Genomic DNA, 25396 nt, shown 5'->3' on the forward strand with positions numbered 1-25396 from the left:
GCACAAGGAGGAGATCCCCAAGGAGGAAACCGGCGGGTGGCCAGGGAAACTCATCGGTACCGGGACGGCGGGATGAGCTTCGTCCGGATGAGCGAAGAGGAAGAAATGCGGGCGGAGAGGCCTGGATTTGATCTGAAGAAAGCACACATCTCTCCTGGGAGATAGATGTATGTTGTAGAACTAATGAATGCATGGGGTGTTGGACGGTTGTGGGGGGGGGGGGGGGGGGGGGAGGGCAATGTCTGTAACATTACTGTACCGTGATACCGGGATAGATGATCGAGGGTAGTAGGTACCTCACCCAAGGTAAACGCTACACAATGACCATGATGAACGTCTGTACAGTTTTTTTTTTTTTTTTTTTTTTTTTTTTTTTTTTTTCTTTTCCCGGGTTGCGTGAGCTAAACTTGTTATCTGAATTCAAGAGCTGGGGGATGCTGTAGTCACGTTCATCCGATCTTGCTACGCACCGCACTCTCTTCGCTCTCTTGCCTTGCATGATGATGGCCATCCAGTGTCGGTGTCAGGTAAGTTACCGTATCGTACACGGTATCTCAGGTTCCCAACCGGTCCAAACGGGACCGAAACGGCTTGAACTTGTCCAAAGCGGGGACTCACTCAATGACAGCATCTTGTTCCAACACACCATCATCACATGAAACATTCTTTCGACGCTCAAAGTTCGGCTCGTTGTTGGACATCTCCCGACGATACAAACAGGATTCAGTGTAATGGAGGCATGAAATAAATCCATCTGAACTTTTTCTTTCTCCAAAATCAGATAAAGAACGTTGGAATATCAGCCGCGGCGGTCATGACATGAGCTCGACTTGCATCCGACAAACAAGCCAATGAAGAAGGCTTCATGATTGATACAGAACGTCTCTTGCAGGTCAACCAGACGACCCCATCATCACCATGGCCACCACCCCACCGTCCTCCATCATCCCCGCTCAGCTCGGCTTCCTAGCCATCTACAACCCCGGCTGGGGCACCACCGACGAGACCCTCGAGGACCAGATCGTCTACTATGCCTCGGCCGCGACCTTGTCCAGTCCCAAGCGACGCCGTCACCGCAGCACCAAGGACGGCGGCCGCGGGGTCGCCGACCCCGACATCTCTCGGGAGGAGCGCAACGAGCGCCTCCGCCAGATCGGCCTCGCCCAGGGCATGGTCGAGTTCGCAAAGACCTTCTCTGGAGGGAAGCCGGTTGACTCGATCGACACCGAGAAGTCCAGGGTGGTGTTGCATGAGTTGGAACCGGGCTGGTGGATCCTGGCTGTAAGCGCTGCCGCTATCGTTCTCCGACCGGCTCCCTCTCTCATCTTGGATGCTCGCTGACGAACAAGCAGTCCATCGACCTGACCCGCCTCCCGCTCCCGCCGTCCAAGGCATCTGCCGGCTCACCCTCATCCTCCCGGGGCGGCAAGAACACCGGCGGCACCGCCAAGCCGTCATCATCCGCCTCCTCTTCCTTCTCCTCCTCCCCCTCCTCCTCCTCCCCGTCCGCTCAACCGCTCCGACAGCTCCCCGCCGAACCGCAATACGAGTACTCCACGCGCGACGTCAAGCCTCCCCTCCTCCTCTTGCAGGATCTCCTACGCGCGCATAGACTTTTCCTGCTCCACCATGCCCCCTCCTTGTCAGCCTTCTTCGCCTCCCCCGGCCCCAACGCCGCCTCCGGGACGGCGTCCTCGACAACGACGACGACAGCAGCGGCAACCACGGAACCAACCCCCCGACCCTCCCCGCGAGAAATCCTGGCCCGCTACTGGGACACGTTCCTGTCCACCTGGCACGTGCTTCTCCACGGCAACCCGGCCGTCTCCGTGCTCGGCGGCATCAAAATCGCCGCGAGCGGGGAGCTGGGGATGGGCGTCGGGGAGGAGCAGCGCGGGAGCGGAGAGCGGGAGGTGCTCGAGGGGCTGGTGCGCGACGGGGGGATCGGGGTGGCGGATTTGGTCGTGGGCAAGTACGGCGGCTCTTCTCCGGGATGCGGCGGCGACGGAAGGGGGGGAGGGGACGGGGATGCAGGGTGGCTTGGGATGGGGAACGAGGTGGGCGCGGAGGACGGCGCGGTGTTCTCGGGCGTGGGGAGGTTGTCGAGGAGGTCGCTGCGGAGCGTGGTAGGGTGGATGGAGGAGGTGTATGCGTGGGGCGAGGGCGCGTATGGGGTTGTTGACCCGACGGCGAGGGGCAAGAGAAAGAGGAGAGGAAAAGGTCCGAAGGGCGGTGACCATGCGTCCTCCAAAGGGAACGAGGCCGGCGCTGGCGGGAAGGACCAGGGTACGCCGGATGATGCGGGCGCGAGGAAGAGCAGCGATCAAAAGACGACGAGCCCAGGCCAACCACCTGATGCGGCATCGGCCGAGAGGTCGCTGGACAACTCGGCAGGCTCGGGCGGCATGGACACGATGCTCAGCTACCTCACGCTTGGCTACGGGACGTATTGGTCGCTTGGTGGTTCCGCGCCAGGCCCGTCGAAGGATGAGCAAGCGCCGACACCAACAGACGCAGCGCAGGACCCTTCTGCGCCGAAGCCGGAAAGGGACGCCATCACCGGCCGCTTTCTCCTTGGGCTCGCGGATGACACCGCCGAGCCAGCACAGCCCGACGCCCCGGTCCACTCCGCCTCCCGGCCCCGGACCGTCATCGTCGAGCTCCAACCTCCGTGCGCTTCGCCTGACGGCGTCGCCTCACCTTGCGATCCAACAACGACAACAACATCAACAACAAAACCAACCCCGACCGCCCTCCACCCTGTCATCTACGTCCACAAGCCCTTCATCTGCATCCTCCTCTTCGACCCCGCCGCCTCCCTTCCTCCTTGGCCAGAACTGGCGCAATCCCTCCACATCCAGCTCAGCACGCTGCACAAACTCCTTCTCGCCTCGACCGCCTACCGACCCGAAAGGCCCAGCGCTAGCGGTGGCGCAGACAACCCGGACGCCGCCAGGTCCGCGTCCGACATCTACGACCTCGTCTTCGACGCCCGCTCGCTGACGATCCACTCCACCATCCCCAACATCCCCGAGCCGATCCTCCCGCCCGCCGACCCGGCCGGCGCCGGCGCTTCCAAGCAGGCGGCAGCGACAACGACGCCAGCGAGAACCCCCTGCCCCCCCTGGACGCGCGCCGAAGCCCTCGGCACCCACGCCCAGATCCTCTCCACGCTCGCCGCCGCGCGGGCCGACCGCGCCGCCGTGGAGAAGACGTGCAAGACGAGCCGCGGGTGGTGGGTCGTTTGGAGCCGCGTCACGGACCCCTCGTCCCCCTTGCCCTCCTCATCCCCTTTGTCTTGTTCTTCTTCTTCCTCCTCCGCCGCCGAGGGTGGAGACGGGGGGTCGGACGCGGCCGAGCTGAGGGGTAGCGGGGCGGGCGACCTCGAGGTGGGTCGGCAGGGAGATGACGATGGCTCTTGTGCGGGGGAGAGGGAGGGGGAGGGGGAGGGGGAGACGCCGGCCGCGGGGAAGGAGATCTTCCTGGTCCGGCGGGCGAGCGATCGGGAGCCTGGCGGTGCCGGCGGCGGCGCAAGGGGAGCGAGCGGGTCGTATGGAGGCGCGAGCAGCGCGAGTGGAAGTGCCGGTGGCGGCGGTGGTGGAGGCGGTGGCGGTGGCGGATGGGCGGATGGAGCGAGCCGGTTGGCGCAGGGGATCGGGGTTGATACGCGGAGGTATATCGAGGGTTTGTTGAGCTTGAATCGGTGAGGATGTAGGAGGTTTCTTTGTGGAGGGTTGGATGAGCGATGAATGACACACACACATACACATAACACTCACACACACAAAGAGAGAGAGAGAGAAAGGGCTCAGAGAGAGCACACGGGACAAGGGTTTCATTTTCATGATTTCCCCAGCTTGAAACCGGGGGTGTCATTCCCCAACAAGAAAACAAAATATGTACAAGAAAGCCAAAGTCTATCCGCACCAAAGCCAACCCATCTCCCCGCCGTGTCCCTTTGTCGTCATGCCTCAGCCAATCTTGAACACTGCCAACTCCAAAGGGGGTATGTTGGTTTCCTGCCTCGTTTGGGCATATCCATGTGCTGTGTGTTCCAAAAACAAGGGGGTATAAGCCTCACGCGTCCCAGTCTGCCGACGGGAGCCAAGGAAAAGAAGCGAAAACTGGGGCATCAAAAGTCGTCATACCGGTCATCCAAAGACCAACCGGCTACACACTGCATGTCTCTCTCTTTCTTTCCCCCCAGCGGGAGCAAGAGTCCACGATGGCTGCGCCGCGATGCGCGCCTCTTTGTTGTCCCTCTTGGGGCGCTTTAGTTGAACCACCACTCAATCTTGGCGCGGCCGACATCCAAGGTACCAAACAGCTCCTTGAACATCTTCTCGGACGCGTCAATGTCCCCATAGGCGCAGCCGGGGCACTTGTCGTGCACCACGGCCTGGATGGTCTTGCCGTTGGCGCGGATCGAGATGGTCTTGCCGCAGTAGGGGTTGCTGTTGGACAGCGGGCCCATGAGCTGCGCAGAAACGGCCACAATGTTGTCCGTGTTGTCCTTGCCGCTGTCGTCGATGCCGCACGATCCGAGGCCGAGAGCGAAGTAGGTCATGTCGCCCGTGTGAACCTCGCCGCCAGGGCTGCCGGTGTTGTTGTCGGCGGGCGGCGACGGCTTCTCAACAGGCGGGGCAGGCTGCTCGACGGGAGGGGCCGGAGGGGCCGGAGGAGCCGGAGGAGGTGGCGGAGGCGGGGACGGGGAAGGCTCCTCGACGGGCGGGGCGGGAGGAGGAGGCGGCGGGGGCGGCGCCGCAGCAGCCGCCGGGGGGGTTTCGGTGCTGGTGGGTGCCGGGGCCGGCTCGGGGGTCTCGATGAAGACGTGCGGCTTAGCCTCGGGGGTGGTGACGGCCTCGGTGGTGACGGCCACGGTGGGCTCGGTGCTGGTCTCGATGATCTCGGTGGTGCTGTCGTCGACAAGGGCGACGACCGTCTTGTAGACGGTCTCGGTAACCCAGGTGGTCACCACCTCGCGCTTGTTGTGGCGATCAAGCTGCCTCTTGCGGTGGAACAGGCCGTGGCCGTGGCCGTGGCCGTGCGGCTGGGCGGCGGCGAGCGAAGCCAGCACGCTAGCGACGAGAACAACAGACTTCATGGTGGTAAAGTTCCGGGGCCGGTGGGTTCGCAGGAAGGAGTGTCGCAGGCCGCTAGGCGGGTATGTATGTATGTTTGTTTATGTGTGGATGTGTAAGACAGGGGCAAATGATCGAAACCCTCTGTGCTTCTAGAAGACAAGATGTCTCGCTTGTGGGTAGCTCGGTTTGGGTGTGGTAAAGGAAGGACGGGCTCACTGAGCCAGATGGAGAAAGGAATGAATGTGATCTTCGCAAAGAAGCAAACAAGGAGCGTGCATAACCAGAAAAGAACGCAGGGAGGATGAGGGCCTTGGTTGGGGTTTTAAAACAGGCCAGGCACCCGGGATACCAGCGAAGCGAGAGTGAGCTGGGGGGACCAGGGTGACGGGCTAGACTGGTGAGGCACAGCTCCCGGGCCCGCGCCAGCCCGTCTCGCACCATAACACACTAATGAAGGGCTCCTCTTTGGTACTTCGGAGTTCCGGCGGGATATTAGCCAATCCCCCCTGGCGACCGCCTCTCGCCCGCCGATCCAGAGGTAATTTCCAAACAGTCTTGGCGGCAAAGCCTTGTAGCCCCCCCTGACTTGTGGTTAAGACCCCCATCCTGGGTGTCATCAAAATTTGCCCTGTTCCTTGCAGCGGCATGCAAGGCACAATGAAGAATTGCGGCGATGCATCCCTGTCAATCCAGGAACGGGGAGCCAACCGCAGTGCAAAGTGGAAACCAGCCCGGCCAATGGGCAACGGGCGAGACAGCGAGTCGCGAGCCACGTTGACGCGATCCACTGGTTCAACCCACCGGCGAACCGCTTTCCAGGCCCCCTTCATGCAATCTTGGGCGGCGACAGGGTGATGGAACAAAGTGGCGGAACAAGTGGCGGCTTGTGTGGAGAGCAAAGTGGAAATGCACTCCCCGACTCCCGATGCCCAATCCTTCGGCAGAGCGTCCCGATGGTGACCAGAAGTCGGTCTAGAATTGGTGGCGAAGGGGGAAAAAATCAACATTAAAAAAAAAAAAAAAACTTTTCTCATCTCTTCGGGTCTGAGGAACACCCGGAACGGTGCCGCACGACTGGACAAGGGGGTTCAGGCACTGTCCTCCCTTCCCCCCATGTCAGCGTCAGCCCTCATTTGAGAGGCAGACGGCTTGTGCACCGGTGAGCTGCGCGAGTCTGACGTTGGGAATTCCCCGGCAATTCTCACCGGCGTCTCCCACGAACCCGATGGCTGTGGCTTCCCTGACATGCCCACATTCTGGCTCCGACGTTGAACGGCATCAGGTACACGCTCCATTTTCGTCTTGCTACGTAGGGGCTGCAAATGCGGAGATCCCGAGGTAGGGCTGAAATCGACGGAGTAGTGGGGTTGGCGTTCCCGGCTCCTGTTTCGATCGGCAAACACGGGTTGTTTCGTTTCGACCTCTGGTCGGCAGTGCTGGGGATGGTTGCAAGCAACGTCGGTGGGGGCTGAACAAAAGCTACTGTAGATCCTTCCTATTCGCCTCTACGCAATTCGGTCCAGCAAGCATGTTGGGAGAAACCAGCTGGTGCAGGTGATTGGATTCGGGTCATGACTTGCGGGTAAACGTAAAGAGGAACAAGTTGTCCCTGCTGAAGATGGGCCGGTCGTCGTCATGGACCTCAACCACGGTAAACGCCTTCTTTGCAGCTTTGAGGAACTGCATGTCGGCCCGTCTCCGCTTTTTGAAGCAGAAGAAGACGGTCGCGGTTGGAACGAGTGCGAACAGCTCCTGCAACGTCTGCATCAACAGCGGGAACGCCGGCTCGAAGTAGACGCAATCCGCGGCGAGAATGATGTCGGGCTTGAAGTCGATAATTTCCTGTGAGAGCGGCTCGCCCCTATACATCTCGCGGTCAGAACAAGCCAAATCTTTCCAGCAGTCGGCTGTCTGATCAGAAAGACCTGACAAACTGCTATGAGGCCGGAAGATCGTGCCGTCATGGAAGTAGGCATATACGTCGCGCATCGCAGAATGGCAGATGGAGAGATGGAGCTCCTGCGTGTTGTGTGTGTGTGTGGGGGGGGGGGGGGGGGGGGGGAGGAGTCATGAGGTGGAGCGACCACTTGTGTTGAACCACATTGCCAACTTACCAGTTGAGTATCCTCGCTCGAACGCGGTCATCTAGCCCATTCAATGAGATGTTGTGCTGCATCAGGGACTCCATTTCCACCATGTCGGTAATGTAGAGCGGATGCTGAATGCTTGGGCATCCCTTTGCGACGGTGAGCCCGACGACCCCGCCGCCTGCGCCGAGTTCAAGTCTGCAACTTCGGTCAGCCCCGCATCACCACTTCGAACCCTCCGCGCACACACCCCACGGAGGAAGGGCGGCAAAAAAAAGGGGGGAGGGGGGGGGGGGGGGTAACACCAACATCCTTGCTGTTTGCATTCTCCCTCGGTGATAGCGCAGCATATGCTTTGCCAACGCCATTCCGGCGGGCCAGAGCTGCCCACCGCATCCCGACTTGAGATCCTCATGGAGTTTGAGTGGCGTATCCAAAAGCCCCGTGAAGTCCACCTCGGTGGTACCGGCGGCCTTGTATTCTGGAAGAGGGGCCAAGTCCTCATCAAAGGCGAGCGGCGAAAATTCGGGCGACGACGATCCTTCCCTGTCGTTCATGTTGGATTGTTTTCGCCAGGTAGTGAAGGGAGCACTCGGGCCGGGCTGATGATATCTTGAGCGGTTGAGTGAGATGGAGGAATGGATGAGCGGAAATTTTGGAGTGCCGGGCTTTGCGATTGCCATCCAATCTGCTCCACCAAACCACCACTGCGCGCCTTCCGAACCATCGTCAACATCGCCTCCACTCCACCCCGCCTTCCGCTCTGATTCATCTTACATGCAATGCAAGAAAGAAAGAAACGAAAAGAAGAGGGTAAAAAAGGAAAGAAAGAAAGAAATAGAAAACTGATATCCCTGACTTCTCCGTAGCCATCTCCGTCGCCCATTTCCTCCCCGAAACAACCAGCGGTGTCTGGCACTTCATCATCCGCGCAATAGCCTAACTCAACACCCGATACCTCTATCGGACAGCTTGTAGAATCCCAAGATGATCTGCCCTCTCCATGATACTGAAGGAGTGACTTTTATTGAAGAATTCCGCTGCATCCTTCCAGGCGTAACCCGGCGACAGGGAGGCCGTCCCCCTGAGACATTCTTCATGCTTGCCTGCTCCCAACCTCATTACCGGCCTCTGACTGGAATGCCCATGACCACGCATCCATCCAGCCCTGTCTTCCTATGATACGCCTGCTACAGTACCCTGCCGCCCTCTCCCGCTGCCTCGCGTGGCCATGTCTACGGGGAATTTAGGGCCCGTGGTGAATGGCTGGCGGGTTCCCTGGAGAGGTTGGTAGCATAGACGTGACCGCGAAGGCAGCTATGCAAGGGCAGACGGCGTGTCGCGTACCGTGGCCAGCCAGCCCTTGAGGATTCCGTGACGCTTCATTGAAGAACTACATCTTCCGGTGCATCGAGTCTCCGGCCGTGTTCGTTCTCAGTCGTCGTATTGCTGCTGCTGCTGCTGCCTCTCCTCCTGCCCTCTGGCTCTCCTGCCGCTTCCACCTGTGCAGGGCAGAGACGCCCGTCAAGCATCATCACCAGAGGCAGCCCGTGACGCTTGTGCCATCATGGCCATCGTAGCCCTGGCAGCGGCAGCTTGGGCTGCGGCCCTGCTCCTCGCCGAGCTCTCCGTAGCCAGCCCTGTGGCATCGTTCCCCATCAACTCCCAGGTTCCTCCCGTCGCCAGCATCGGTGAGCCTTTCTCGTTCGTCTTCTCGCCAACTACCTTCACCTCCAACTCTCCCATCACCTACACGCTGGCCAGCGCACCCAAGTGGCTCTCGATCGACAGCTCCTCCAGGCGCTTGTTTGGCACGCCAGGCCTGGACGATGCTGGGCCCGGCCGCGTGACGGGCGTGCCCCTGGAGCTCGTGGCCTCGGACGGCTCGGGTTCGACCAGCATGCCGGCGACTCTGGTCATCGTGCGAGACCAGGGGCTGAAGGTCGAGATTCCCCTCGAGAAGCAACCCCCGGGCTTTGGCATCTTCTCCGCGCCGTCGTCGGTGCTGGCGGACCCAGGCAAGGACTTCTCCTTCCGTCTCGACCCCAAGACCTTCTCCAGCACCTCCGGCACCTCCTCTACTCCGACCTACTACTATGCCACCATGGCCGACAACACGCCACTCCCGGCGTGGATCTTGTTTGATCCAGCAAGCCTCTCCTTCAGCGGTCGTACGCCGCCCATGGAAGCTCTCGTCCAACCCCCCCAGCGCTTCTCCTTCCGGCTCGTCGCGAGCGACGTAGCTGGCTTTGCAGGCGCCGCTCTGGAGCTCGACATTGTTGTGGGAAACCACCGGCTTGCCGCCGATGTGAACACCGTGGTCCTGAACGCGACGCCCGGGGTCCTCCTGTCTTACGCCGGGCTGGCCCACGCCGTCAAGGTGAGCGGCCAGCCAGCCGCTCCAGGGTCTGTCGTCGTCGCCTTCGTGCGGAACATGCCCTCGTGGCTCTCGCTGGACGAATCCACCTTGCGCTTGTCGGGCGTGCCGCCGGCGACGGCAACCCCAACGAGCTTTAGCGTTTCCCTCCGCGACGACCAAGGCAACACGATCGATGTCACGGTTCGGATTCAAACGCCGGGCGACCAAGGCGGCCTCTTCACTGCAAAGACGCCCAAGCTTACCATCACCCCTGGAGAATCGTTTGCGTTCAACCTGAGGCCGTACCTCACCGACCCGGAGAGCACGGACGTCTCGATGGAGGCCCCTTCGGCCCGCTCCTGGATCAAGTTCAGCCCCAGCACGTTTACGCTATCGGGCGTTGCCCCGGCGGAGCTGAAGGCATCTGCCGTCGACGTCAGGATCATCGCCCAATCCGAGACTTCAAAGGAGACGGCGTCGCTTTCCTTCCCGATTACCATCCGCGCAGGCCAAGGGCTCGGAGGTGACGACCGCACATCAAGCGACGTTTCCGGGACCCGGGCGAGCGGCCCCTCGACCGATGACCAGCCCGTCGCAGGCGAAAGCGGACGCCGCTACAACCCCGTCCTCCTTGCCGTGCTGCTACCGCTCCTGCTCCTCCTGACGCCGGCGGTCTTTGTCCTCTTTTGGTGTTTCCGCCGGCGCAAGAATCGCGAGAAGCGGACATGGTCCATCCGCACGCGCGACATTTCGGGCCCGATACCGGGCAGCTTCGTGGCAAGCAGCCCCAGCCCCGGGTTGGCCACCACGCTGCCCGACTTTGCCAAGCGCTTTGGCAAGAGCTTCTCGACGGAGGACCTTTTCGGGCCCAAGAAGCCTCAGATCGAAGTTCATAGCACGCCCGTGACGCAAACCGAAGGCGCCTGTCAGCCCGAGACCAGAATCGAGCCCCCCAAGGAGGCCAGCGCGAGCACCGCCGTTCCGCCCTTCCTCCTCGCCCCGCCGCCCCCGCTGGCCTTGCTGACCTCGTTATCCTCGCGGGCCGGCACGCGCCCCAAGCTCAGCGGCTCCCTGAGTTCCATCACGGAAACGAGCATCGGCGACTTTGTCGACACGGGCGAGCTCGACCGCGACGCCAAGCGCTCGTTTCGCGACAGGCTGGAGCTCAACGTGCCCATGCTCCGGCCACCCGAAGGGTGCGCGACGTACCCTGCCGCGCCGTCGCCTGTGGAGGCGGACGCCCGGCCAGGCTCGTCCCGAACCACGCCAGATCTGGAGTCCGTCCGCCGACGGGAGAGGGCGTTCAGCCCGCTGATGAGCGGTAAGCGGCCGTGGGGATGGTTGAAGGGGGTCAAGGGTAAGCCGTTGGGTCGGCCGACGATTGCGCTGGGGATGAAGAGGTGGAGCGAACGGCCAGGTGTGTTGGCGGTTGGGTCAGATATGCCAGAGGGTACGGCGCAGGCGTTGCCGGTCATGCCGTCGCCGTCGCCCCTTCCGCTGCCGCTCTCCCCGGAGCTTCCGAACACTGCCGCTCGGCCATCAACGGCCAGCCGGCCAGGCACACGCGCAAGCGCAGCGGAAGGAGGACCAGATCCAACAGCATCAGCCCCTCCGGCGGCGAGCGACCCGGTATCCGCGGTATCCGGCTCAACCATCACCGGGCCTACAAACAACAGCCATAACAGCCTCATCCCGGAGCACAACCCCTTCCGGCCCTCTCCGACCTGGTCCACCGTCCCGACCAACGCAGACGGGGAATCCGAATGGGTCGACCAGACCGTCTCGAGCCTGAGCCAGTCGGCTTCGCTGCCGTATTTGACGCTCAACAACCCAGCACAGCAGCATCCACATGGGAATCAGGAGCACGGCGGGCACGGCCAACCACAATCACCAAACTGGACCATCTTGCAAGAATCCTCCCCCATCGCGCGCGTGGACAGCATCCTGCTCCGCCGCCGTCGCCAACACTACACCGCCGCTTCTGCCACCGCTGCTGCTGGAAGTGGCTCACTTGGGATGCTCCCTTTCGAAGAAGAAGAAGAGAATGGCGCAGCAGCAACTCTGTCGTCCTCGCCGGCGATTCGATCCCCCCTCGCGCCACGTCGAGCGGCCTCGGCGGCGCAAGGAATGCACCTACCGCTCGGCGGTGACAGCAGCGGCATTATGGGGAGCGGCAGCGGCGGCAGCGACTTTATGATCCGGCCATCCCCTTCTCCTGCGCCCGGATCTGGGAGAAAGTGGATGTCGTTGCCGGGGAACGGGAGGGCGGGGACGACGATGACGACGATGATGGGTGCTCGTGGGGGAGGAGGAGGAGGAGGAGGAAGAGGGTGGTTGGCGCAGAAGAGCCAGAGTACGGTGACGGGAATTCAGTCGCTGAGGTCGGAGGGGAGTAAGTCGGACTATGCCGTGTTTTTATGAGAGGTATCTTGTGGGGGAGGTTGGTGGGTGGGGGGAGTGGGGGGACATCTGGATCTTTGCAGGCTGTGATGTGATACCTAGGTACTTGATGTAATGAATGCGCAGCACCGTCTCATATGTCTTTGTCTTGTTCCTCGTCCTGGGGCTTTGGTGAGACTTGGGTTTTTGGTGTTGCCGCTGGCACGAGACATCCACCCAGTCCTTATCGCTCGCTTATCGGCGTCGCCCTTGGGTGGCCGAACAGTCCTCCGGAGGATCCCGCAGACAGAAAGTATGTCATGAGGTAACTACGCAACCCAGTTTCGGTTATCGGGGCACTGATCCCTCGCGCAAGAAACCAGACACGCGAGGTTTTTTTTTTTTTTTCCTTTCTTTTTTTTTCTCGACTGTTCCCGACCGCCCCGACTTGAATCCCTGGTATAACAAACCGGGGCCCGAACTTGGCGGACTCGGATCGTCCCGGAAGCCCGGCGATCACACGGGGGGGAGGATAGTGGAATGGGGTGTGACTTGTGGCGAGAGGGCGCTAGATCTTGGCCTTGGCGGTTGACCGGCCAGGCTTACGCCCTTCCTGTGAGCCTTGGGCTGTTCCCTCCTTCTCCTCCTCCTCCTCCTCCCAAGGCCAGGCCTGGTCCTCAACAACCATGCTGAAACGTCCATAGTTCCTATCGTCGGAGGAGGACCAGGCCGGGCTGGCCGCTTCCATCCTGATCCTGAGAACCTAAGCTTCCGCGCGAGACGCATGGCGACCTGTTCCGGAGCTTGGCTACAGGACCCTAAGAAAGGGAGCTAGGCATCCATGGGATATCAAGCCAGGGGGAATCGCGCTTTTCACTCGTCCCCTCATGCATCCGGCGCCATCTCCCCGTGGCGCCATTGTCTCCACGCGTCCGTTGGCATCTCAACAACAGCTTCGGATGCAGGGCACGACCTGCAAGAGGTCTGCTAGCCTGGGACCAGGGGGGGGGGGAGGGTTGCCTGCAGCTCAGCCAACAAAGGCGCAGGGTGCGAGTCACCGAATGTTGAAGCCAAGGGGATGGACGGGCGGGGAGGGACGGGAAGACAGAGCCTCGCTCCCTGAACGTGGTCTTTGAATCAGAGATGGAACAGCTGGCAGGGCAGCTGGAGCCGGCGTTCCCGGGCGGCAACTCGATGCTGAACCAAGTTCCTGGTTAGGTTCTATTATAGGTTCCCGGTTTCTGAGGTGGCCGTTGCCCGCATCCGCCTTGGACGTCGGTCGGGTACCTTGTTGGATGGCAACGTGACGGCTACCTACGTAGGCTGGACTGAGGTGTACTGCGTACCTCGATGACTGCACCACCGTACGGCGCTGGGCTGGGCTCACTTCCCTCTGGTGGATACCTCAAGGCATGCATCCCGCCCGCGGCGCGGCTTCCAGGGCCCGAGGGTTCCATCCACGGGGTCCTTTCTTGGGAAATTGGCGCGTGCGCCTTGCTCGTCAGCTGCCACAAGCAAACTCAGGTCGCCCCAGGCAGCGCCCGCTTCCACACTGGTAGGTGGACCCGCACCTACCGACTGCCTCCCGCAGATGGAACGAAGCAAACCCCGCTCTGCCTGGGCCACCCTCCCCACCCCCCGCCGCTGTGCTCCCAAAAACCACACATCCTCGTCTGGCAACCCGATCTGCCCTCCACGGCTGGCCTGGGTCCGGGTTCTAGTGCTAGCAACGACGCAAGCAGGAGAGGTAAAAGAGAATTTTCAACCTCTACGGCGGGGTTGCTACCTACCTACCTACCTACCTACCTACCTCCCCGACCTACCTGCGCTCCACGCAGTCCAACGACAGACAGCCCTGCGCCCATCCCTTCCGGGTAGGTTGTCCTTCACCTGACACACACGCGCACTCGCTCTCTCTCTCTCTCGCTCTCTCTTTCGAGCCCCAACAGCCCTGGCCAAGTCGGTCCAACACCATTCCCGTCATCCACCCGCGAGCTACCTTAGCCTGGAACACACACACACACACACACACACACACACGGACCTCAGCTTAGCGGCCGCCCAGGGAAAAAAAATTCGATTCCCTATCCAGGTTTCTTTGGGACGCGCATTTCGTTGCCTGCCCTCCACTGCCTGGCCCTGCCTTGTCTTGTCCGCTCGGCTCCCCCCCTCCAAACAAAAACCACCCCTCCATCCCCACAGGTAGCCGCGTCGCTGCCGAATTGCATTTCGACATCGCATCACCATGGGCCAGACACTCTCTGAGCCCGTTGTCGAGAAGGTATGTGCTGCCCTGCCTTGATCAGCAACCAAATCCCTGGCATGAAGAACACGCACTCGTTACCGCCTTTGCCGAGGGTTCATGCAACCCGCGACAACGACGACGCCGACGACCGCGACGACGATTTTTGCTCGAAACCCTCCCCGCGCCGCGTCCTCCCTCCTCCGCCCCCCCCCCCTCCTTTCTCTCTCTCTTCGTGCGTCGGATCGATCAGGAACTAACCAACCCGACGCTTCTGGATCTAGACATCAGCGCATGGCGGGGATGAGCGGCTCATCTACGGCCTGTCGGCCATGCAGGGCTGGCGCATAAGCATGGAGGACGCGCACACGGCCGTGCTGAACCTGCTCGAGGACAACCCCAAGGCCGCCAAGGAGCATCCCTCCAAGCTCTCCTTCTTCGGCGTCTTCGACGGCCACGGCGGCAGCAACGTGGCCATTTTTGCCGGCAACAACATCCACCGCATCGTCGCGAAGCAGGAGACGTTCAAGGCGGGCAACTACGAGCAGGCCCTGAAGGACGGCTTCCTGGCCACTGACCGGGCCATCCTGAGCGGTATGAGCAGCGCGAGCTGGCCTGTTTTCTTCGCCCCGCGACGACGCACATGTACAAGCTGACGGTGCTTGCGTGGCCAGACCCAAAGTACGAGGAGGAAGTTTCGGGATGCACAGCCTGCGTCGGCCTCATTTCTGACGACAAGATCTACATTGTGCGTTTGGGCCCCCTCCCCCCTCTGTCCGCGCCAGAACAACACCCGGGCTAACGCGAACCCACGCATATCTGCAGGCCAACGCCGGTGATTCAAGGAGCGTGCTGGGTGTGAAGGGCAGAGCTAAGCCCTTGTCGTTCGACCACAAGCCCCAGAATGAAGGCGAGAAGGCGCGCATCACGGCCGCGGGTGGCTTCGTCGACTTTGGTCGCGTCAACGGAAACCTCGCCCTCTCGCGAGCCATCGGCGATTTCGAGTTCAAGAAGAGCGCCGACCTGGGCCCGGAGCAACAGATTGTTACGGCCTATCCCGACGTGGTTGTCCACGATATGACCGACGACGACGAGTTCCTCGTCATTGCTTGCGACGGTGGGTTGAAACATGGCGCAATCCAAGCCCCTTGGACGCTCTCGGCTGACGGAACCCTTCGTGCAGGTATCTGGGACTGCCAATCGTCACAGGCCGTGATCGAGTTTGTCAGGCGCGGCATCGCTGCGAAGCAGGAGCTCGACAAGATCTGCGAGAACATGATGGACAACTGCCTGGCCTCCAACTCGGAGACGGGTGGCGTTGGCTGCGATAACATGACCATGATCATCGTTGGCTTCCTCAAGGGGCGGACCAAGGAGGAGTGGTATGAGGAGATTGCCAGACGGGTTGCCGCTGGCGATGGGCCTTGCGCGCCGCCCGAGTACGGTAAGATAGAACCCGCCCCCGCCCCACCTACGGCGAACCGGCCATCCCGCTCTGTTTCAGCAGCTGACCTCTCTTCGTCCCATCAGCCGAGTTCCGCGGCCCCGGCGTCCACCATAACTTTGACGACTCCGACAGCGGCTACGACCTTGACGACCAAAAGAACGTCAAGACGTTCGGCATCGGCGGCTACAGGGGTCGCATCATCTTTCTCGGCGACGGCACCGAGGTCCTCACCGACTCGGACGACACCGAGATGTTTGACAACTCGGAGGAGGACAACGACCTTGCCCGCCAGGTGTCCAGGGCGTCGTCGTCCACGACCCTGGTGGGCGAGGTTGAGGCCGAGAAAACACAAGCCGGCACAGAAAAGTCGGAAGAGAAACCGGCTGCTGGCGCGAAGGAGACCAAGGGGGATGGAGATGGCGGTGCCAAGAAGGATGCATGATTTGATGGGTGATGCAGTCAACGACAAACAATGCAATGCATGCAAATGGCGGCATGGCTCTCCGGGTGGGATGGACGGATGGACGGACGGAAGGGTAGGGGCACGGTATGGATGTTGGAGTTGCAGTCCGAGACATGAGACGTTCTTTTTTGTTTTCCCCGTGGTGTTTTTCTCTTTTCTCTTTTATACCAGCCTTTCCGTGGAAACCAGCATGATGACCATCCGATACCCTCCCTCCCTCCCCTCCTCCTTTACGCCCTGAGGCCTTTCCGAGTCCTTGTGATGTTGTTGTATGGTTGATAGATCAGTAGGTTCCGTTGCCAGTCAGCCTCTGAGAACCGTATTGGGATGGATGGGCAATGTGGCGGCCAGGTTCAGATGAGGTAGGGCTGGAGCATGGAAGAATCTTGCGAGGGAAACACCTGGGGATCACGGAACGGTCGGGTCAGGAGAGCCGAAGAAGGAGTGAAAGATCATCCATGACATTAGCTAGTTATTTCAAATCATTGCAGAACTTCTGCGTTGCGTGGCAGTCTCGCGGGGTTCGTAAAAGACCGATCCCGACGACATGACCCAGCCCAGCCCAACCCAACAACCCACCCACCAACCCACCAGCCAGCCAGCCAGCCGCCCATCCGCTTGCCTGTTTACCGGTGCCACCAAAAAAAAGAGACAGAAAACGAGGCCGCCTCCAACAACTACGCAACGACCGACCCGACCGGTTACCCTGGCCTTCCGCCGGGCCACCCAAAACTCCCGTCCATCCATCCATCCATCCATCCTGACGCGATACCAAATGTTGAACCAAGCCCATTCGTGGACCCTGCCGCCGGTTATGCTCCCCGATCCCATCAAGGCCTTGTCCTGCCTACCCACGGAGAAAAGAAAAAAAAAAAAAAACCCACCCCATCCATTCCGCGCTGCAAAACCAAACAAGACGAGTTCGACACCCCACGTAGACTAACAAAAAAAAAGGGAAAAAAAAGTCATGAGCCAGGAAACAACACAAGACAATAAAAACCAAACCACGCAGGAAAACTAGCGGCGTCATACCCCAGGGTCGTGAAAAAAAAAGGAGGGTGGGAAGAAGGGTCGGAAGAAGGACGCCGAATCATGGACCCCCCGCCACCGCGGCCGCGGGCAGGGGAAAGGGGAAGAGAGAAGAGACAAGGCTGGAAACGAGAGCGGAAGAAGAAGAAGATGCAAGTAACAGAGGGGGAGAAAGGCCAACCCCGCTCGTCACCTCTCTCTCTCTCTCCAGCTCAAACGTCAATCTCCATCCTGGCCGCAATGTCCTCGCTCACGCCCCTGACCTCGCTCGTCGAGCTTCTCCTCCTGCCGTTGCCCTTCCAATCCGCCTTTGCCATGACATCGTCATCCATGTCCTCTTCCTCCTCCTCCTCCTCTTCCTCCTCGTCTTCCAGGTCGCACTCGGCATCCTCCTCCTCGACGTCGTCGCCCACGACCCACGGGCACGTCACCACGTCCCCGTCGGCATCGCGGTTCCATATCAGCCCGTCGTCCATCTCGTCGTCGCTCCCCATGGTCAGCCGCTCGGCGAAGCGGTCGCCGAGCCAGTACCGGGCGCGCTTGTTGGCGCCGCCAAAGACGTCGTCGCCGTCGTCGCCGTCGTCCATGGCGGCGGAAAAGCTGGACCGTGAGCGCCCCGCCATGGCCATGTGCGCCGGGACCCTGGGGCTGTGCGACATGACGGGCACGCCGCGCACGTACATGTAGCACACGCGCTTGAGGGCCTTGTTGAAGAAGAAGTAGTGCAGCGCCCAGATGGCGCCCTCCTCCTCGTCAAAGGGGTCGTCGGCGGGCTGGTACGAGAAGACGGTGCAGTCCTTGAGGCGCATCTCCTTGTCGACGGCGGCCCACATGTGGGGGCCCCAGGCCGGGGCGGGCGAGACGCCCGTGTTGAAGTCGTCGGACGGCTTCCTGTGGCTCCCCGCCGGGGGAGGGTAGCTGTTTGGGACGGCCGCGAAGCTGGCGTCGAGGAGGCTCGAGTTGGGGCGCACGCTGGACAGGGTGCTGTCGATGTGCGTCATGACCCGCTTCAGCACGCGCTCGCGCTTGAAATCGGCCGGGCGCAGGATCTGGCTGAAGTCGTAGTCCGGGTGGGAGGCGTTGAGCGTCGCGATCAGGTAGGCAAAGGTGCGGCGGTTGGCGACCTCGTCGAGCGAGCCGAACGGCGACGAGCGCGAGAGGTTGAGGCTGGCCGCCATGGAGTCGCGCTGCGGCGGCGACAGCGACGCGCCGAACTTGAGGAGGGCGGCATGTTGCGATTCGAGGGATTGCTGGATGTTTTTGTAGAGCTTCTTGTCGGACCCGGCGGCTTTGGTGGTGTAGAGGTCGCAGCTGCCCGTAACGTGGCAGTCGGGCGTGTCGAAGTTGAGGGCGCTCGTTACGAGGTCGAACGCGGGGAGTGATAGGTACTATTGCGCATCCATGTAAGTTCTGGGCGACCCCGGGGAGGGGGGAGGGGATTGCGAGAGGGGATGCCGTTGCTTACTTTCATCGTGGAACGCTCAGCAGCAAAAGTCGCTGGTCGACGTCGACGGTTGAGGTTTTGGGTTGGAATGCGCGCGTCGTCCGTGGGCGCAGCTGGCAGGCAGCAGAAGGGGGGGTTGCCTTGGAATGGCGGAGCGGTTGAAGGGGAGAAAGGCAGATAGATCCAAGGCGCCGTGACGATTGGTCTGGCGCTGATGTCCTAGGGGCGGCAAGTCGCAAGAGAGCCGAGGTGAAAGAGGGCCGTCTCTGTCGGCGATGGTGCTGCGATGGTGGGAGATTGGTGGTTTCGATGGAGGGGAAGCCAGATCAGGCGGGGAGGATCACAGATGTGTTCATACTGTGTCAGATCTGGGGGCTTCATAGGCCCTCGAGCCCAGCAACTCACCCCGGGTCACGAACCCAAGGGGACCGGGATGACCTATGGAGGACCGGGTACCCAGCAGCGTGGGGTGACGCTGGGACGTAATCGGGGGGACATCGCTTGGCGAAGCTGCTGCGTTGGCGGAATCCAGGTCAGGCGTGCCCCACACTATGGCAACGACAAGATCTCAAAGTGTCGAATCAGGGCCCGACGTTTTCGGGGCCTGGGGACGCCGGCATTGTCCTCCCTCGTCTAGACGTTCTCGTTCGTAATCATGCCTGCGATTTGCCGGTGCAGAGGCCGCCGTTTTTTGCTTTCTCTGTTCCGCGGAGGTCTTGGCCCGAACAAGCCGTAACGTAAGCAATCCCGGTTCCGGGGAAAGTCGGTTTCCGGGCAGAAGGCGATCGGCTGGGCGCGCTCGTGGGTGGCGACACAGCAGACGGGACCCGCCTGATGAGAACGAATGATGCGGCCTGCAGGACCCACGGGGATGGCCTGCCAGGTCCCAGCGCCGACCCTTCCTCCGCACGTGGTTGATGAAGTCGAGCTCGGAATCGTCATGTTGAACCACATGGTTGTTCTGCGGCCGGGGATTTGGCGTTGGACTCGAGCTGGGGAGGTGGAGGCGTGGTTCTTGGGCTTTCGGCTTGAAAGGGCGAGACAGCGAAATAGGAAATAGGGGGCGCGTCTTGTCCTGTCTCTGGCCCTGAGGCTGGCCACGCGCCCAACGACATTGTGGCCGTCAACGGTGTTACACAGCGCCAAAGCGCGCGCCTTGGCTCAAGCACAGGCAGGAAGCATCTACAATGCCCATGTCCTAATTCTGTGAATTTTGCGAAAGGGAGTTTGCTCCCTCCTGATGGGTAACTGTAGTCTAATCTCCATCCCCACACCTGCCCAAGGGGCTGCGCCGTCATGCTGACCCTGTAGACCACCATGTGTTGACCATGCCGACCATAATAGGGGTAAATCCGACCGACCCCGTGTGTGTGTGTGTGTGTGTGTATGTGTGTGTGTTGTGCCTGTACGCCCGTAACGCCTCGCTTGAACCTGGGAAATGGTGGTTGTCCCGTACGTGTCACCCATCGCCTCGTCTCCTCGTCTCCTCGTCTCCTCGTATCGTCTCGTCTCATCTCGTCTTCGAAAGGGGGATCCTGCCAAGGGTCGCAAAGCTCACATGAATCCGGTCTGCTTGAGCCTCTCCACGACCTCCTTGGTCTCCTGGATCGTTCGCGTTAATAAGCCATCTCAGTCACTTTGATCGCATTGAGCCACCACGTTGCGTCATGGCGTCCGACGTGTCACTCGCCGTGGAAGACGAGAAGAGGGAGAGAAAAGGGGGAGGAGGTGTGTTCCACGCGGTAGGGTTGCTTCTCTACATGATCTTTGTGACCTCGTCCTCGACCTGAGGGAGAAAGACGCCGTGTCAGCGCCAGCCATCCATTTGACGCGCCGGTAATTGTTCCAGGCCTGTGCAGCAAGGGGAAAGGTGAGAGTCCTAGAAGAAGGGACGGAACCACCCACCTCCATGTCTTCCAGGGCATCTTGCTGCGAGATGCACCGCAGCACGTTCTTCTTGCTGCTCTCCTGCAGCTCTCCTGCCAGCAGGAGCTCGTCCAGGATGTAGTATGCTTTGGTGAAGGAGAAGATGATGTCGAGCTCGCAGACGTTGCCGTAGTACTTGTCCATCTGCTCGACGTATCGGTGGATGATTTCGAGGGTGATGAGCTCGTTGTCCTCGGAGCTGCAGCCGGCGATGAAGAACAAAGAGGCGTATCGTCGGTAGACAATCTTGGTGTCTAGAAGCGCGTCAGCCCGAGACGGGACCCACTGGGATGGCTGCTGGGTGCGGGAGGGTGGGCATGGAAAGGATGCTCACCCTTATACTCGAGGAAGTTGCACATGCGGGTTCGCCTGGCCAGGACGAGCTGCGACACATCCTTGACAATCTTGGCCTTCTCCTTTGGCGACAGCGTCGTGAACCATTTTGCTAGACGCTGGGATGCTGTCAGCTACGTAGTCGAGGCGATGATGGGGGGGGGGGGGAGGATCGCCACGGGGATACCGACCACTTTGCCCTGACGAGAGAGCAGGATCAGATAGCTGAACGACACAGGGTTAGCCCCCCTCTCCCGCCCCAAAGACGGTGCCAACGAAAAGGAATCGCGAATGGGCGTACTTGATGGCCATGGTGAAGCTCTTGTGCTTCACGGGGCAATGGAGAGTCGGGTGGTTCAGGTGTGGGAAGCGGTCTTGATGTCGGAAGATGCGGTGGTAATTTCCGCGCGATCAGTTCCAGGGTCGGCCACGAGGTTTGCCAAGCACCTAGTTAGGTAACGTGGTGGGCCTTGGAGCGAGACATTGAGACCCAAGAGAGAGAGAGAGAGAGAGACAGAGACAGAGAGAAAGGCCTGGGGAACAATGGGAACCTGTCAGCGCAGGGTTGACGGGGGGAAGACGCACGGGCCCCAACCGGGGGGGCGGGCTCGGTGGGTTCAGGTTGGCGGGGTATTTACCTAGGTACGCTAGCCTTCCAGGTAACCTTCCAGGTTACCGCACCGAGGTGAGCACCATGAAAGGAGGGGCAACCACTGTAGGTAGGTAGTTAGCTCCCTCCTTTGACAGGCGCCTACTGTGTACAGTGTATTGTAACCTACCACAATACCTACCCTGGGTACCTACCACAGCCGCAGCACACGGCACCTTCACCTGAGGTGCCCAGGTTGGAAGGGGTTGGATCGGCCTGCATACCACACCTGAGTCAGCTGAACGCAGTGGGATACCTTGCGGTTGGTTGGTCGCACAGCTAGGTGCCCTCTCGGAGCCTTTCCTTGAGACGGGATACCAAGGTCCCGGGACCTTCTCAAGTTGCCCTGATGATGGTCCACCTACACGGGCGGTAGACATAAAGGTTCTCTCTCCCGTATGCCAGTACAACCATGGTCACCCCACCCGGCCAGGCTGTTGTCGACTGTAGTATGGTTTTACCGTATAGTATGTACGCCCTCCAAACCGACGGGAGTGGGGGGACCGCATCAACGCTCCGGGCGACATGGATTTGGAAGGGTTTCACACCCGCGGGCCCGCTGAGAGCAAAGCTGTTTCTGCCCTCAGCGGCTCCGTAACCGACCGACCAACTGACCGACCAACCGACCGACCGTACCCGAGAGACCATCGGTCCCCAGGGCTGCAGGGTTAGGTGGCCAACCTCCCGAGGACAAGAAGAACCACCCGCTGCCTTGCCCACATGTCACGTCGCTGGAAACAGCAGGTTGAACGGGTACATGCCCGGTCCATGTCCTCGGCCTGCGGTGCAACAAGCCACCTCTCCAGCAAGGGCACGTCCAACGCCTTTCTCGCCGAACCGGCCTTGCAAACCACCCGCGATGCACGTTCCCCCGAGTCGGCGGCAAGGTTTCAACTCCCCCAGCGGGGGGGCCCCCAGGATTCATTATTAATTGCGGGCTAGCCGTTCACCTGAAGAACCCCACAGCAAGACTCGCGGATTTTCCTTATCTTTTGTTCCGCCAAGACTCCACGACGGGAAGCCGTTTGCTCGCATTGGACTGTTCCCTTGTTGTGCATAGCCAGAGCGCGCCTCCTACAACACAGCCATGACCAAGCTCATCCTCTCTACCGGGTAATGAGCTGCTCCTCGGGTTCCGGGCCCCGGGCCGACTGCTCACCTTCCCTGACAAGGGCGACCAGCTGCTAACCGGCTCTTTCTCCCCGTCCAGAAACATCATCTCCGGCGGCCCCTCCATCATCCGCAAGCCGGGCGCATTCCGGTCCAACCTCGAGCTCACCAACTCGCTCCGAAGCCACTTTCTCGCCGCGAAGGAGGACTACCTGGACACGCTAGACCACGGCGATGGCGACGGCGACGGCGACGGCGACGTGAACGGTGCCAACGGCGCCAACGGCGCAGCCCCTCCTCTCGACGTCGTCGTCGACGACAACAACGGCCCCGCCTCGGCGCGGCGCCTACCCCCCTCGGCCTGGACATCCCGCGAGAACGACGCCCTCTACGTCCCCTCGATCGACTGGTCCGGCGAAGGCTACGGCCTGCAGGAAGAGCCCGCGCGGTACGACATCACGGCCAAGATCTTCTTCCTCCCCGGGGTGCCCGCGGCCCAGCGGGCCCAGCACGCCCGGGACGCCCTGTCGCACGTCCTGCGCGTGCTCGGCGCCCCGGCGGTCGACCTGCTCGTCGTCTCCTTTCCGGGCCTGTCGTTCGAGGGCGACTGCGAGTGGGAGGCGGACCGGCGGAACTCGGTCCAGGGCAGCGACGAGGACGAGGTGGCGACGTGGGCGGAGGGCATCGAGGAGCTGCATCGCGCCGGCCTCGCAAAGAGGCTCGGCGTCGCCGAGTACGGGAGCGAGAAGCTGGCCAAGTTCCTGCAGAGGGTGCAGGTCCGGCCGGCGGTGAACCAGGTGAACCTCAAAAACTGCTGCAACGTGCCGCCGCCGCTGCTGAAGCTCGCCAAGGACGAGGGGATCGAGCTGCTGGTGCACAGCGACTGCACCGACATCCTCCCCAAGGGGACGCTGAGGGAGCTGCTGGGGCACGGCCTCGGCGGAGCCGGGTTGCTGGCGGATCCCGAGACCGGCGCGCCCGGCCTGGAGGGGGATCTCACGCCGCAGTGGGTGGTCAAGTACACGGCGGTGGTTCGGGATCGGGGTGTCATTGAAAACAAGGGGTATTTCGCGGGGGCGCTGCTGCATGACCCATGACGTGCCTACCCGGGGGTTGATGATGACGGTTTCGGGAGGTCAATTGTCGCGGCGTTCAGGACTGCGGCCTTTGGATAGTCGGCGGCTTGTTGGGATGGTCTGGTATAGAAGCAGGCATGGTGGCGCGTAGGATGCTCTCGGGCACGCACGAAAATGACATTTTGGACATGGTTCTGTACAGCACAGTACCAACAGCAACATCAGCAGCAGCAGCAGCAATAGCAGGAGCAAGCAAAGCAAGCAGCCCTCGGAACGGAAGCCATGGGTGTCCCATTCAGACACGGGGTATCTTTTCTTTTTTTTCCTTTTTGGTTTGCCGCCCAAGGAGCTCTATCCCAGCATGCTCCTCTTCCGGCCCCTCATCCTCACGTCCTCCAGCTTCGCCAGCACCGAAGGCGCCTTCTTAAAGGTCGTCTTGTACTGGTCAAGAATGGCCCCAAACAGCCTCTCCGCCCTGGGGTGGGTGCTCGCAAACGCCCGCTCCAGCACGTAGAGATCCACCGCCCGGTCCTCGTCCGACATGCTCTGCGTCGCCAGGCCAAAGTCGATCAGCACCACCTCCCCCTCCAGCGCCTTGGCCCGGCCGTCCTGCGTCGCGGCCTCGGGCTCCCCGTTCGCCGGCGTCCCGCTGCCCCTCGGCCGCAGCATCATGTTGCTCGTCGTCAGGTCCCCATGCACCACGCCCGTCTTGTGCAGCTTGCCCACCGCCTCCCCGATCCGCCTCATCAGGTCCACCAGATCCTCTTCTTGCTTCTCGTTTGTTGGCGCCGCCTCGCCCTCCGCGTCCCCGAGCCATGCGTTGATCGCCACCCGGACGGGCACGCCCTCGATCCACTCCATCGCCAGCCACCCCGCCGCCGCGTCCATGGCGTGCACGGCCGGGACCGGGACCCCTTCCCGCCAGCAGCGCTCGAGGACCTTGGCCTCGGCCGAGATGCGCGCGCGCGTCAGCCGCGCGTCGAGGGCGGGGTGCCGGTAGGGCTTGGGCGGGCGGTACTTGAGGGCGCACGGGAGGGTCGGGAGGAGGTGGGTGGTTTTGTAGAGGCGGCCTTCGGCGCCCTGGGTGACGAGGATCGGCGGCGAGGCGGAGGGGTGCGTGAGGATCGGGGGAGGGGGGAACTGCTTGTCGGCGGCGGTCATGGTTCTTTTTGGGCTGCTGCAGCAGGCCGGCGTCGGCGGAAGTCGAGTCGGAAAAGAAAGGGCGGCCTATGCCGGAGGGTGGTTGTTGCGGCGGGGTTGAGTGGTTGTTGAGTCAGGTGTCGGGATTGGGTCAGAGCACCTCGAGGAACTTGGCGATAAAAGCTGCTTGGTGGATTGGATGGGAGGGAGATTGGAACGGACCTGGACGGGGAAAGTTGGTGATGGCGGGGCACGTACCCCCCCCCCCCCCCCCCCCAAAACCCCCACCTTCCCAGGTTGGTAGTCGGAAATGACTGAACCTCCCATCTGGCGTAATGTTACTGTATCGTATTTTTCGAGCTGCCCTCCCTTTTCCCTCCCGTGACAGTGAAGATCCCGTCCCTTTACAGTCAGCGGGCTCGGTTGGCCACATCCGTCACAATACATGGCAATTGGTGAAGTACCTACTGTGTAGTTAGTGAATGCACTCGACACCAGCTGCAGCAGTTGGCCATTCGCCTCGGCCGAGCCATGCGCAAGAGTCATCAGCCACCCCCCCTGTCTGGCGCCGCTGAGAGGGTTCAAGTCTCGAGGGTTCAGCGGGGGTGATCACACAGGTACCATGCCA

At 61.3% G+C, this 25396-nt stretch overlaps 8 protein-coding genes across 8 annotated transcripts; 3 read left to right on the forward strand and 5 right to left on the reverse strand.

Moving 5' to 3' along the window:
* Positions 1 to 918: 918 nt before the first annotated feature.
* VTJ83DRAFT_7389 (uncharacterized protein) lies at positions 919 to 3707 on the forward strand (the record flags this gene model as incomplete). The annotated part of the gene is made up of 2 exons (XM_071014205.1): positions 919 to 1281; positions 1353 to 3707. The coding sequence occupies 2 exons, from the start codon at positions 919 to 921 to the stop codon at positions 3705 to 3707; spliced, it is 2718 nt and encodes a 905-aa protein (XP_070863606.1).
* Positions 3708 to 4273: 566 nt separating this feature from the next.
* VTJ83DRAFT_7390 (uncharacterized protein) lies at positions 4274 to 5104 on the reverse strand (the record flags this gene model as incomplete). Its single annotated transcript, XM_071014207.1, has 1 exon — positions 4274 to 5104. One exon carries the CDS (start codon positions 5102 to 5104, stop codon positions 4274 to 4276), a length of 831 nt encoding a protein of 276 aa, XP_070863607.1.
* A 1549-nt stretch (positions 5105 to 6653) lies between these two features.
* VTJ83DRAFT_7391 (uncharacterized protein) lies at positions 6654 to 7676 on the reverse strand (the record flags this gene model as incomplete). Its single annotated transcript, XM_071014208.1, has 3 exons — positions 6654 to 6945; positions 7199 to 7352; positions 7481 to 7676. 3 exons carry the CDS (start codon positions 7674 to 7676, stop codon positions 6654 to 6656), a joined length of 642 nt encoding a protein of 213 aa, XP_070863608.1.
* A 6478-nt stretch (positions 7677 to 14154) lies between these two features.
* On the forward strand, positions 14155 to 16040 carry VTJ83DRAFT_7392 (uncharacterized protein; the record flags this gene model as incomplete). The annotated part of the gene is made up of 6 exons (XM_071014209.1): positions 14155 to 14190; positions 14436 to 14745; positions 14826 to 14899; positions 14977 to 15268; positions 15335 to 15595; positions 15682 to 16040. 6 exons carry the CDS (start codon positions 14155 to 14157, stop codon positions 16038 to 16040), a joined length of 1332 nt encoding a protein of 443 aa, XP_070863609.1.
* Positions 16041 to 17302: 1262 nt separating this feature from the next.
* Positions 17303 to 18561, reverse strand: VTJ83DRAFT_7393 (uncharacterized protein; the record flags this gene model as incomplete). The annotated part of the gene is made up of 2 exons (XM_071014210.1): positions 17303 to 18478; positions 18556 to 18561. The coding sequence occupies 2 exons, from the start codon at positions 18559 to 18561 to the stop codon at positions 17303 to 17305; spliced, it is 1182 nt and encodes a 393-aa protein (XP_070863610.1).
* A 1729-nt stretch (positions 18562 to 20290) lies between these two features.
* Positions 20291 to 21105, reverse strand: VTJ83DRAFT_7394 (uncharacterized protein; the record flags this gene model as incomplete). Its single annotated transcript, XM_071014211.1, has 5 exons — positions 20291 to 20320; positions 20440 to 20714; positions 20795 to 20912; positions 20985 to 21018; positions 21095 to 21105. 5 exons carry the CDS (start codon positions 21103 to 21105, stop codon positions 20291 to 20293), a joined length of 468 nt encoding a protein of 155 aa, XP_070863611.1.
* Positions 21106 to 22529: 1424 nt separating this feature from the next.
* Positions 22530 to 23649, forward strand: VTJ83DRAFT_7395 (uncharacterized protein; the record flags this gene model as incomplete). The annotated part of the gene is made up of 2 exons (XM_071014212.1): positions 22530 to 22555; positions 22653 to 23649. The coding sequence occupies 2 exons, from the start codon at positions 22530 to 22532 to the stop codon at positions 23647 to 23649; spliced, it is 1023 nt and encodes a 340-aa protein (XP_070863612.1).
* Positions 23650 to 23979: 330 nt separating this feature from the next.
* Positions 23980 to 24789, reverse strand: VTJ83DRAFT_7396 (uncharacterized protein; the record flags this gene model as incomplete). The annotated part of the gene is made up of 1 exon (XM_071014213.1): positions 23980 to 24789. The coding sequence occupies one exon, from the start codon at positions 24787 to 24789 to the stop codon at positions 23980 to 23982; it is 810 nt and encodes a 269-aa protein (XP_070863613.1).
* Between the last annotated feature and the right edge of the window lie 607 nt (positions 24790 to 25396).

The sequence above is a fragment of the Remersonia thermophila genome, chromosome 7 (assembly GCF_042764415.1).
Source record: "Remersonia thermophila strain ATCC 22073 chromosome 7, whole genome shotgun sequence".
Taxonomy (NCBI): Eukaryota; Fungi; Ascomycota; class Sordariomycetes; order Sordariales; family Chaetomiaceae; genus Remersonia; species Remersonia thermophila.